The sequence below is a fragment of the Sebastes fasciatus genome, chromosome 10 (assembly GCF_043250625.1).
Source record: "Sebastes fasciatus isolate fSebFas1 chromosome 10, fSebFas1.pri, whole genome shotgun sequence".
NCBI lineage: Eukaryota > Metazoa > Chordata > Actinopteri > Perciformes > Sebastidae > Sebastes > Sebastes fasciatus.
In genome coordinates this window covers 8771878-8785531 of record NC_133804.1, presented here as the reverse complement: position 1 = coordinate 8785531, position 13654 = coordinate 8771878, and the positions used below count along the sequence as shown (strand labels likewise).

The following is a 13654-nucleotide window of genomic DNA, read 5'->3' as shown; positions in this document are numbered from 1 at the left end:
GAAACATGGACTGTATAGCTGTCTGACAGCAAGGTAAACCGGCATAATATTCTAAATATAACATACACTTAAACTGATATGGATTTTTTTAGGCAAGCATTTCTTTTAGGTGTCTATAATACGATCTGCTGCCGGCCCCGTCCACAGCAGTACATGGCTTTGCTTCCATGCGGTAACTCTTGTCTGTTTCTCCAAACTGAGGCGTTCTGACCGTCATCTACTGTAGGTAATACACTGACTATACCTCATACGACCCCACTTCAGAACCCCTGAACTATCCCTTTAAACCCACAGTTATGAATGTTGTTTTCACTCTTAGCATCCATGGATCATCTGATAAAATCTGTCATTATGGCATGTGGCTAAATGCTGCTTGAAATGTCCTAAGGTGGACTTCTAATATGTTCAACATGTTTTGCTTCTCATCAAAGTGTAATTTAATTAAAGGAATAGTTTTATTTTTTGTGAAATGCCCTTTTTCACTTCCGTTAGTGTGTTATATATGAAACAACAGCCAGGAAAGATTTGGCTTAGATTGGCATAAAGACTGGAAACAGGGAAACGGCTCGCAAGGCTCCCTCTGCCAGTAACAAAATCCACAAAATCCACCAACCAGCTAAAGCTCACTGATTAAAGCTGCAGTCAGTAACTTTTAGCAAATGTGATACGGAATATGGACACTATATCCTGACACTAGTGCATAAGACAGGTAATCTGAAAAAAATCCTGTTCCTCTGTGTCCTCCTAGTGCTCTTAATGGCATTTGCCAGATTTCAACGTGCCCGAACAGAAACAACCAATCAGAGCCGAGGAGTCTCTCAAGCAGCTGTCAATCACTGCTCGCAAAACTCACAAACTCCGATCAAACTGTCAAACTAGGCAGCTTTGATCAAATATGAATCAATATTCTGTCACTGTAATGTTTATTTCTCGCCTCAAATGTCTTCAGAAACATATTTTAGTGTACAGTTTAGCTGTAAAATGAGAAAGTTTGTGACCCTGGCCGTCATGTTGAAAACAGGGTCACTACATTACAAGATGTTTCTGAAAACATTTGAGGAGAGAAATAGGCATTATAGTAACAGAATATTAATTCATATTTGATCAGCGCTACCTAGTTTGACCGTTTGATCAGAGTTTTTGAGTTTTGCAAGCAGTGATTGACAGCTGCTGTCGAGACTGCTCGGCTCTGATTGGTTGTTTATGTCCGGCCGCAGTGCAAACTTGCAAATGCCATTAGGAGCACTATGAGGACACAGATGACCAAGATTATTTTTTTTTACAGATTATCTGTCTCATACACTACTATCAGGATGTAGTGACTGCTTTATGAAAATAACTTTTCATCATATTTACTCAAAGTTATGGACTGCAGCTTTAACACATTATATTATGTCAAGGTGTAAAAAATACAACCTGTGGTTTTACAGGAGGGGGTTATGTGCCAAACTATTTTTTGGCTGGGAGCAGTGACTTCCCGTATTGTTGATAGCCTGAGGTTACTTGGTGTTGTACCAGTGATGCTGATGGGCAGATGTTTTTTGTTTAATCTTAGGACAGAGCCAGACTAGCTTTGTCCCCCTGCTTCCAGTCTTTATGCTGAGCTAAGCTAACAGTATCCTGGCTCTAGCTTCATATTTACTGTACAGACACAAGAGTAGTATCAATTTTCTCATCTCAATCTCAGCAAGAATACGCAGAATTCCAAAAATGTCTAACTATTCCTTTAAATCATAGGGATGCTAATGGGGCATGTTTTGTCACTCTCCTGTGATTGCATGGGCAGTGACACTGAAACACATAGAGTCAGTATTGGTACAATCAGATGGTAAAACAGCTTAAAGCTGCAGTTGGTAGAATTGGAGCAAATATAATTTTAAAAAGTTGTTTTATAAAACAGTCACTATATCCTGACAGTAGTGCATGAGACAGGTAATCTGAAAAAAAAATCATGTGCCTCCGTGTCCTCCGGTGCTCCTAATCAGCATCTGCAGGATTTCACAGACCGGAAGAAAACAACCAATCAAAATCGAGCTGGAGCCTGGCCGTCTCTGAGCAGCTGTCAATGACTCGCGAGCTCCGATCAAACGGTCAAACTAGGCAGCGCTGATCAAATATGAATCAATATTCTGTTACTGTAATGCCTATTTCTCATTTCAAATGTTTTCAGAAATATCTTGTAGTGTACTGTTTAGCTGTAAAATGAATAAAAACAGAATATTAATTAATATTTGATCAGCACTGGCTAGTTTGATTGTTTGATCGGAGTTTGCGAGTGATTGACAGCTGCCTCCGTTGACTTAACAGCCAATAGGAACGCTCTCTCTCTGAAATGACCTGTGATTGGCCAAAGTCTCCCGTCACGGGCTAGATTTTTTAAAGCCTGAAAACAGAGCCATGAGGAGGTGCAGAAGTCTAGTTTTCTCTCAGAACACTTGAATTACAATATGCTGAAAGGTTATTATGGATTTTTGTCCAATGATGCCAAAAACATTCTGCCTACTGCAGGTTTAACCAGAGATCCCAGGACATGTGCATAAAAATGTTCAATGACTCCTGTAGGTTTGGCTTTGCTACTTTCATACAGATCAGCTGTGTCATGCTGCTGTTACTGGCCCAGCAATCACAGGGACATAAATCTGAGGGATAAAAATGTTCTTGTTTCCAGGGTTTAAACACTGTTGCTCCATGCCATGTTGTCTCGCTTTGCTGTTTGTCTGTCGTTGGAAGTTTCCACACTGAATAACGTCTAATTTAAACCAAGACCAGGTTTTACATCATAAGATATCATATTATATGTTATGTCTGCTTATTTTGACCCCGTCATCAAGCTCTTGTCTACATTGCTGAAATCTGTCTGTGTGCTTTTTATTTTGCATCGTGGCGCTCCCTCAGTCAGTCGAAGCAACACCTTCTGCTGTTTTGAACTGTCAAAATGTAGGGTAGTTAAGGTCAGGGTGCACAGAAGATTGTATCGTGTGGGTAATGCATGCAAAGCCATGGAAATTGGGAACGGCGAGATGATTTCTCTGTAAATCACATGAAAGGTTATAATAGCTGTACGCAGCAGTAGCGGGACAAAGTGCTATACAAGAGGTATGCTGTAATCAATACAGAGGCACACAATTGCCATTAGTCAAACGAGTTACAGCGCCCACCCCCATTCGCTGTGCCAGCCTCATCGACTGTACTGTGTTTTTTATGTTGGAGAGTAACTCACTGCTTTTTACCTTTTGTTTCTTTTTCTTTCGTCTTGTTATTTTTTCTTTTTCTTTTGTATTTCTGTCTGTTGTTTACTCCAGAAATGAGGTCTAGTAAATATAGCAGTAAGTGATGTGGCTTCTTGTCTTGCTGTCTTTTGTCCGTCTGTCTCTGCATGCTTTTTCCTGCCTGTTGGCTTCTCTTTCCTTCTTGCCTTTGGTTCATTTTCTCCCTTTTGATTTCAGTTTGGTTCTTTTCATTTCTCGGGGGTCACAGAGCTGAGGCTGTCTGAGTTGTCTGTCTGTTACTGGACGGTACACGTGTCAATCACCATGATTGACAGCACTAATTAACATATATCCTGGTGCAGCGTACACAGGAAATAATATATCTGCTCCAAAGTGGACGTTACACCTGACCCTATCTGTCTCTCTCCTTTTTACCACGACAACTTTCTGCGCTGGCAGAGCTTCTCAGAATTGAATTTATGGGTATGGAACATTATTATTCATTTTGCTGTGCTTAAAGGGTTTGCCAAGATCCTCTCACAGTCACACATTATTGTGCCATCTTCTTTCTAAAACCAACAACTGGGTCTCCCTCAACCTGTCCCTCTTTTTCTCCTGCCCACTAACCTGCTTTTACTGTAAAGACACGTAACCTCCCTCCTCTGCATGCACTCTCTTCTTACAGTCTTGGAGAAGCAGACATTAGAGAAATTAACTGGGAAAGATACATTAATGGAAGAAAGTGCAGAGGTGAATTAAATGTGCAGGGCCTGTTACAAATCAAAGTTTTGGTTACCTGGACACCATAGAAGAGCAAAAAGCTACCGTCTTTGTCCAAAAATCAGACACTGTTTCTTATCATCGATAAATACAAGTATCTGGCCCGTCCTCTGGGCTTTGGCAGCGTGCACATTGGCTTCAGCAGCCTGTCGAATAAAAACATGCAAGCTGCGAGTATTTCTGCGAAGCGTTGCCAAAAGCGAGCAAAAGGCCTGACCACATAGTCTGTCCTTATTATTCTGCCCTTGATTGACTCAGTGTCAGAGTCAAGAGCTCGCCTGTCCTAAATCACGATCGCTGTTTGGCTCCGCTGCGCCGGCGAGCTCGCCTTCCCATTTCCCTTCGCCTCTCTGTATCAGTACCCTGTGACACGCACACAATGCCGGGCCGAGGCTCTCGTAGGCTTGTCAATCCCTACAGAGGCCCTTTATTTAGACTCCCCACCCCCACCCCTTCCCCCTTCCCCTTCCTCACCCCCCTTCCCTCCTCTTCAGTGGCGTGTCTAGAGCTTTTTGAGGGAGCGGAGACGGGGAAAGGTGAGGTGATGAATTAGGTAAAGGGGACAGTTTTTGATTCACTTGTCCCTGTTTCAAGCTGATCTCAGAAATACAATAAAATCAACAAATTCAGCTTTCTGGTGTATTTTCATCCATAAGAACCACAGCTAAATAAATTGACAGATTGATGGATTCGATGTTAGGTGTCACTAGGGATGCACCTTTTTCGGTAGATATAGATATAAAGTAATGGAATTGTTATTTATTATTAAAATAATAAATTGTACACCAGAAACTTGGTAAAAAAATCAGTAAAATTGACAGGAATTATAATTCAAGTGTAAACCTTTTTAATGCAGCAACAAATTGGTCAAAACTTAAACAGGAATTCAAATTCCAGTATATAATGTATATAGTATATAAACATAGAATTGAATTGAATAGATCGGCTCCATTGTCACCAATACCCGATCCAGCTATTTGAGTCATCGGTGCATCCCTGGGTGTCACTGTGTTCAGCAGACGACCTCAGTTTTAGTCCAAAGTGAGAAGAAACTAACAAAAATGTGTGTATCAGAAGGTTTATACGACATTGAAAAACAGTTTATCTTCAGGGACTTTAATTCGGCCGTGACTAACAATCCAAGGGCCTCTGTAATCCTGTTTTAGCTGATAAGGGGACCAAGTCAGGTCAGTCTGTTGGTTCTGGGGACTAGTTCCTCCCTGGGCCTTTCTCCTGGACACGCCCCTCCTCTCCCTCTGTCTACATGTTTCCTCCTGCTCCTCCTTCCCCACCACTTAAACCTTTTCTCCTTTTATTCCCTCCCTCCTCCCCTCATGTTCCGTTCTGTTTGTTGCTCCCTCTGTCATTGTGTCGTTGCGCTTTCCGTTCTGACACAGAGTGTTACACCACAGCAGGCCCACAAATCTGAATTAACCTTAGATGCACCAGGATGGTGAAGAAGTATTCACACGGCATCACCACAAAAAAACCTGTTAGAACTTAATGAGCTTAATGTAGTGTCAGTGTAATGTGATCCAAATCTGTCTAGAGATGTTCCCAAAGGCAAGTTCTCACTATGACACTACCAACTCGATCCTGTCACCAGAAAAACACTTTGTAGACATCCTACAAATCTCTTAGAAGTGTTGTCTGGAGAATTGTTAGTGAGCAAATAGTAAAATGTAGAATAAAATAAACAATTTTGGCCACTTGAAAATTATTTCTTTGTAAATTTATAGGTCAATTCAATAGCTTCATATGGAAAATTTGAAAAGCAAAAACAAAAAACTATGGTCACATTTTTGCAAGTAAAACAACAACGTAGTTAAAGGTCAAGGACAGGAAACTGAAACAACTTTGATTGAAATTGGGATTGGGTTTAGATTGCTAAAATATTGTTTGTAAAGTCCTGCAGTGGTTTCACCTTGCTGCAGTGATGTACAAGTGTACTCCAGCAACTCGTGACATCACTAGCCGTGTTTCCATTCACACAGTTATATGCACATTTTTAAGTATCACTTTAGAAAAGCTGTAAAGAAATATCAAAATTTGATAAAACTTCCTCAATTGCGAAAAAAGTTTTTACACTCGCTTGAGGTAGTTTTTGCCTTTGTGGAAAAAGAGTTGTGCTAAACGCTTTTGCCAAATAAATTGGAAACGCTTTTGCCAAATAAATTCTGACGTAGCTAACATTTAACTCACATGACTGATCAGCTGTTTCCGCTGTCTGCGTCTTCTCGGATATTCCCATAACGTACAAATTTGTCTCTAGACTGCATGAAACATGGCCAATACTAGCTGACATGAAAGAACAATTAAAACTTGCCCAAAATTCCTGAAGACCTCTCTCCATTGTTTCTCTCATAAGTGGTTTGAGATGTTTAGATATACTGTAGATTATCTTTGGTTAGATGGCCAAGCTGACTTGTTTTGTTTTCGGTTCGCAACCTCTACTTTTTACTGGCATATTAGAGCCATGACCGAACTACACTGTAGCCGAGTTTATTCACTTCAAACAAGTTGATGGAAACGTGCCTAATTCACATTTCTTTTTTTGCGACATTTCAAAAGTTTGCTTAAAATTTGCTTGACAATTGAATGGAAACACAGCTACTGTAGGGTGTGCTTCCTGGTGCAACAATACACACTTCTGACCACACCCAACCACAGTTATCAGTGATGGTTGGCTGTGGTCCAAAGTAAAATAGGCTCGAAACTCTGAACCAGAGAGGGCAACAAAACACTGCGGTCTGCCTGCTGTTAAATAACTACTTTATAAAAAACAAACAAGGGTTAGGCTGCGTCCAAAATCAATCTCAATATGTTTTCAATATCGTTCAACACACTTTTGTGTGAATAAACAGTCGTATGTATCTTTTCGGACACGCTGAGCAGTAATTTCCTGAGAGCATCCTTGCCGGTTGGAGACGCGTAACCATGGTAACCTGTACCAACCTCATGTGACCAAATGTGATTTGTGAGAATCATAAAATCTGAACTAATTTAAAAACGATATTACGCCTATAGCAAAGTGGAATCTTACACATACAGTGTAAGCGTTATTGACGTTACAGAGCTGTCCGCCATTGTCTGTTATGAACGTTGTCCTCACTATCGCATTGTCCAGCGTTGCATACTGTAATATTTCACTGGAAATAGTATGCAATTTGCTTACTATTGGTTAAGATTTCGGACCTATTTTAAAAAATCTCACATACTGTTTTAGCTTACTAAATATTAGCATGTTAGTATGGAATTTCAGACACAACCTTAGAGATTAATGATGTTTGCTTCGACAAAAACTGAAAACCTCCCTCACAGTGTGAGAAAGAAAAGCAACTTTATAAATGTCACTGTTTATACTGTAGTCTTTGTTAGCAAAAGGACCTCCAGTATGACCACCACAGGGTGACCTAACAGACTTATAGGCTTCTGTGAATAGTCAAACTTGATAGCGTACAAAAACGTTATCTGTTCCTACAAGCGTAGGAACATATACAAAGTAAAATATATCCATTTGATTATTTAGATTAATTAATTAATGTCAAAGTGACATTTATATACAAACATGTTTTGCATTTTTCTTTAACTTGTATGTCAGTTATAGTTCTGGTGAGCTTTGTGAATACTAAACCTTTATACTCTCAGGCCATTGTGGTGTCAACACTTTGAACTATTTAATTTCTCCATGTGGACGACTTGTCTTTTGAGGATTCCATCCATACAGGCATGCATTCAGATCCTCTCCAGTGCCATCTGTAGCATTACATCCCCATGGCCATTGTTAATACACTTGTACAGGGACAGCAGGAAGTCTATGTCAGGATGTAGCTGTGCTTTTCATCATAATATTTATGTGCTTGTAGAATTACTCCTATGTTGTAGTAGCACTGTTTGACTGTAGTGCAGTTAAAACTGCAAAGGCATGTGACATTATAGACAGCACAGGGGATAGGATGGCAGCAGATAATAGTGGGAACAATGTTTCTGTAGTCACCATCAATGGAGTAGCGCTCATGCTGTTCGTGTGTGTGTGTCTGTGTGTGTGTGCGCGTGTTCTTCTCTGTCTTGTGATTGTCTGTCTGCAATACATGGATGTGTGTGTGTTTGTATGTGCGTGTGTTTCCGTCCGCAGAAGCCGAGGAGCTCTACCAGAGGCGGGTGCTGACGATCACAGGCATCTGCGTGGCGCTGTTGGTGGTTGGCATCGTTTGTGTGGTGGCCTACTGCAAAACCAAGTATGTGTCTTTGAAGGAAACATAACTGACTCATTATTTATGAAAGGCTCCAAACCTTCAAATTAACCCACTGTAAAAAAAAAAGTAATGAGCCGCCAAAATGTACTTAAAGGGATAGTTCTGGTGTTGTGAAGCGGGGTAGTATGAGGTACTTATCCATAGTCAGTGTATTGTATGACGGTCGGCACGCCCCCAGTTTGGAGAAACAGACAGGAGTTACTGCACAGAAGCAAAGCAATGTACTGCTGTGGACGGGGCCGGCAGCAAAACGTATTTTAGCGTCCTAAAAGAAAGGCTCACCTAAAAAGTCAATATCAGTTTAAGTGTACGCTATATTTAAATATTTTCACAGCTTTACCTTGCCGTCAGACAGCCCTTTCTGACGGGGAACTGAATCCGTTTTATCCATCTATGTTCACAACAAAGCCACCAGACTCCATTGAAAAAAAACATAATAATACGTCATTTTACCTCACAGAACACGGGGGTTGCTGTTCTACCGCTGCCTCAAACGGTTAGTTTGTTTGTATTATTGTGTGACTGTGTGACTGTGGTAAATCCGAACTAACCAAAGTCACATAATAGCACAAACAAACTAACCGATCGAGGCAGCGATAGACCAGCAACCCCTGTGTTCTGCAAGGTAAAATTAGTGTCCGGTTGCTTTGGCGAAAGCATAGATAACTGCTTCGATTCCCCCTTCGAAAACATAGACTGTAAAGCTGTCTGGCAGCAAGGTAAATCGGCGAAAATATTCTACATATAGCGTACACCTAAACTGATATGGATTTTTTTAGGTGAGCCTTTCTTTTAGGTGGCTAAAATACGTTTTGCTGCCGGCCCTGTCCACAGCAGTACATTGTTTTGCTTCCGTGTGGTAACTCCTGTCTGTTTCTCCAAACTGGGGGCGGCCCACCGTCATCTACTATAGGTAATACACTGACTGCGGATAAGTACTTCATACAACCCCACTTCAAAACACCCAAACTATCCCCTCAAGTAAAGTACTTGTGTAAGTGTACTTATGGTGCTTTCAAATGAAACTCGTGAACTCGTGTTTACAACATGGGAAGTCGTGTACACGATATGCTTGACGTTCAAGAGGTTAAGTCTTGAGAACACCGCTGCCAAGCAACGGCAATATTAGTGTTACTGTCGGCGTCTAGAAGCCACAGAGGCTAACAATTTAGCATGTTAGCAAGTGGGTAACATAATGCAGTAAATTCAAAGGCATAATGACAGAGGAAAAAGATGAGGCCGTTGGGAATATCTACATTTTCCTCAGATAAATTATAAAATTATGAAGTATAACAATATATGACTAAAATTACAATATATTCACTTATTATATACCAAAAAATTCACTTCCATGGCTGCTGACATTTCTGACAACGTCAACAAACACGTCACAACTCGTGAACTCCGAGCTTTCAGAAACTTTCCACTTACGAGGTCGTAAATACCACAAGAGGGGGGCGTTCATATGGACTCTTCTGGTGGACATGGTAAACATGACCCCATTTGAAGGCACCACTAGTTACTTTCTACCATTACTGTAAAGTGAATAATTCACTACGCCACATTCTATTAGAAAAAAAGCTAATTATTTGTTTGTTTGTTTGTTTGTTTGTTGGTGAGTTTGTCATGTTGGAAGCTTATCTAAAAAGAGAAAATCGTCCATTCTAAAACTGCCTAATACCCAATCACATCAAGTTGATCAAGAGCTTTCATTTATTAATTCATCCTAGCTGCTCTTTATGGTATTTTTTTCATAATCTGGAATTTTTATGGACCTCCAATCCTGAGCATTTTACACTAAATACAACAGAAGAATAAGCTTTAATTCATTGGTGGTCAAAAGTTGTGAGACAGTGCTGCCGTACATTGATAATACTGCTGTAACCATAAAACGATCATGTGATTCTGAAGTGCTAAGAAGTAATGGAAGCTCACTTATTGTTCCTTCATCACCACTGATCCAGGAAGCAGAGGAAGAAGATGCACAATCACCTACACCAGAACCAGAATCAGTGTGTGGAGCAGCCCAACCGCATGCTGGCCAACGGACCCAACCACCCTGGGCCCGGTCCCGAGGAGATCCCCATGGTTGATGTGAGTCCAAACAGTAGAAACACACAGCGGAGGCAAGTACAGGTGATCCTGAGGTCACGTTTAACTGACAGGCTGGAAGTACAGTCACCGAGTCCTGACGACCCAAAAAAACCACAACAGCTCATTCCTGACAGGGTCAGGATTTTCTCAGAGGCAGAAATAAATAAGTAAACAAAAATGCAACAATATTAACTGATTAGATTGAATGTCAAGATGAGGAAAAGATACTAACTTCATAGATGGATAGGTTGAGACATTTTTGGCATCTGTGACTTCGTTTTAGCTTCTGGTAGCCAACAATAATAATAATACGGTACAACAAAGCAATACATTTGCAGTTATCTATTAGCTGCCTATCAGGATGCATAGATGTCACATTTTGTAATCTCCAGGCTGACTTCGCTTTCTTAGTGCTGCTGAAATACAGCCGTATATGTCAGTGCTTTTAATTAAATATAACTGTCCTATAAATGGGAATTTGGTGTCAACATTTTCAGAAAACCCTCAGATATTCATTACAGAGGACCTATTACGCTCATTTTCAGGTGCATACTTGTATTTTGGGTTTCTACTAGAACATATTTACATGCTGTAATGTTCAAAAAACGCTTTATTTTTCTCATACCGGCTGTGCTGCAGCACTTCTTTTCACCCTCCCTCTGAAACGCTCTGTTTGAGCTCCACCCAGTCTGCTCTGATTGGACAGCTGGCCCACTCTGTTGTGATCGGTCAACTGAACCAAACCTTTCAAACTCCGCTCTAACTAGCTTTGTTTGAGGGCGTGCAAAACAAGCCACCAGGCAGGTGTAAATGTGTTACTTGGTGACATCACCACGTTTCAGAAGATAAGGCTGGACAAGCGAGGCAGTTCAGGAGCAGTGTTTCTTTGGGGGAGAGTAACTCCCTTTGGCGTGGACTTTGGGCTTTGTAAATTTGCAGATCTTTTACATGCACAAAAAACAATATAATACACTAAAGGAAAAAGCACAAAAACACAATAGGTCCTCTTTAATGCTAAAGGAGGGACACAAGAAGAAGAAAACACTAGAACTGGATGTCAGCTTCACCTGAGCAAACTGCAAAGGAAGCCCACAGAGCCTCGGCCGGTTCACAACTCCTCAGATGGAGTCACTGGTAGATTTGATTTAGCTTTAGCACTTAGATTTAACTCCACCAAGGAGGTTCTTTTAGCCTTCAGAGCAGTTTTGCCTCCTTTTGCCTTTGTGTAAATAAAACTCTGATCCATTGACAACACAGGGAAATACTGTATAGTGGCACAGAGCTGACAGGCGTTAAAGAGCAGGCAGAAACTCCTATCATTATTTGGAAACAAAAGTAACAAGTATTAAAATGATTCAAGTACTGTATATGTGTGTGTGTGTGTGTGTGTGTGTGTGTGTGTATATTGCAGTACATCTCCAAAAGCGTCCCAACGACGGAGTGTGTGATCAGCCACGGCGCTGAGGGTGCAGGCAACTACGCAGGCAGCCGAATGTCGACCCGCTCCCACCACTCTACCACTGCCTCACATGCTTCCAGGTAGACCTACCACACACACCTCCAAGTGTATACACAAGCAAAGATAGGAACTTCTATACTCCTAATTCTTCTTCTTACAGTTTCAGTTATTAACAGTTTTCATAGTGACTATTTCTTTTGTAGAAAGTAGCTCCAATGAGAGCTGTTGGTAGTGAGTCTGTGGATCATTCAAAGTAACAGGAACATTGTTTATGGGGAAAAAAAATGTTTGTATTGTGGTGGCAGCAGAAACCTCAGAGACAACTTTCTTGGACAGTGAAAACCAATACATCAGACCGGCAGATACGGCTACTTTGCAAAAAGTCAAGGCTGCGCTCCCTCTTGGGAGAAAGCAAACCAAAGATCTCATAGACTTCAATGCAATTTGACGTATGTTTAGATTATAATTTTTAAAGTTCGTATGCATTCATCTCTTGTTAAACAAACGTTTGTTTTATACACATGTCTAATAATTAGTTTGCGACCTTGCCTGAACCTGAGCGTTCGTTATACCTTAATAAATGAAGGTTGATCGCCGTCATGTCACTTCAGTCTTCCTCCATCCAACACAGTGGCCGGATATTGCTTATCCAGACTTCTATACATATTTGATTGAATCCCGTTAGGCTAAGTGTTGTCTGTTAATAACCAGCAAGTTAACAGTCAACTGATTTATCTATAGGCTGAGATTTAGTTGGAGACGACAGTCGTTATGCTGCTATAACGTTAATGTATGACTGTATTAATGCAGCAACCTCACACTCAAGCTAACGTTAGCTAACCATGTTAGTCATTGTCACCATCATCATTTAGCCATTTACCACACTGACAGTGATTATTAACATATTTTATGTGCCTCAAATCTCAGTGTGAAAGCCTCGGTTAACCCGCTAAACAACAGCTTTTTGTAATTTTCTCTCCTGTGACGACGAGTTTCTTTCCCCCAAAAGGGAGCGCAGCCTCGGAGATGACGCAACGCGGGTCTGGTCTATAGCTTGGAGCCATAAAGCCCCTCTATTATATCTTTTTTAGGACATGACAGGGGAACAAATCAGAGATCAGCGTTTTGGGATTTATTATTAGTGCAACCAACTACACAGCAACTCTTAGGCATAGCGTTATTACTATTACCGGTTTGTTTAAAGTAGAAGTTTGGAGACATGTTTCAACTTCTTCTCTTTACTCTGTTACCGTCAACGAGGGACACAGGATTGTTTCCCCCCAAAAGGGGGCGTGGTCACGAGAGCCTGCTCTGGATGACATATTGCCGGTCTGATGTATGCTACCTGCATGGGTAGAAACCACAAGGAAGAAAAGAAAATGTGATTTGGGTGAACCCAACCTTTAACAGCTTGTTGGCAGTGTAGTTCAACTTGTTCTGAAAAGTTTATCCCACAAATACCACAACAATATCAAGAGGAGAAAAATCACAGCGACTTGCACTTGAAACTCACACAAGTAGCAGATTTGTCATTATATGAAATATAACATTATAAAGCTGATTTATGAAAAGTTTTACCACTGGAAGGCAGAACATTGACTCTATAGACTCATTGCAGTGAGCTTTGACATACTGTATCAATTCATGGCTAACATGTGAGCCATGAGACTTGCCCAATTCTACTTAACACATGCAGCACACACAGAGCAACATAAGCATCCCAAGTCTGATACTGATTGGCATTCAGCCTCTCGTTTGGTCCTCTGACTCCTGAGAAACACATGTGTGACTTTGGCTTATTGATGCTCCGCTGTCATCACCAGACACTTGTTTACTTTCTCTTTCATGCTGGATAG

The 13654-nt window shown here is 40.9% G+C and overlaps 1 protein-coding gene across 3 annotated transcripts in view; it reads left to right on the top strand.

The window, feature by feature from the left end:
* Positions 1–13654, top strand: part of nrg2b (neuregulin 2b) — a 73965-nt gene that overhangs the window by 54737 nt on the left and 5574 nt on the right. The window contains exons 6-9 of one of the 3 annotated variants that reach the window (XM_074647930.1): positions 3303–3326; positions 8125–8227; positions 10210–10339; positions 11751–11878. In XM_074647930.1, coding sequence (XP_074504031.1) covers positions 3303–3326; positions 8125–8227; positions 10210–10339; positions 11751–11878 — 385 coding nt within the window. Of the gene's footprint in view, positions 1–3302; positions 3327–3668; positions 3693–8124; positions 8228–10209; positions 10340–11750; positions 11879–13654 lie in introns of all 3 variants that reach the window. The other 2 variants (XM_074647929.1, XM_074647931.1) reach the window with 2 other exon arrangements.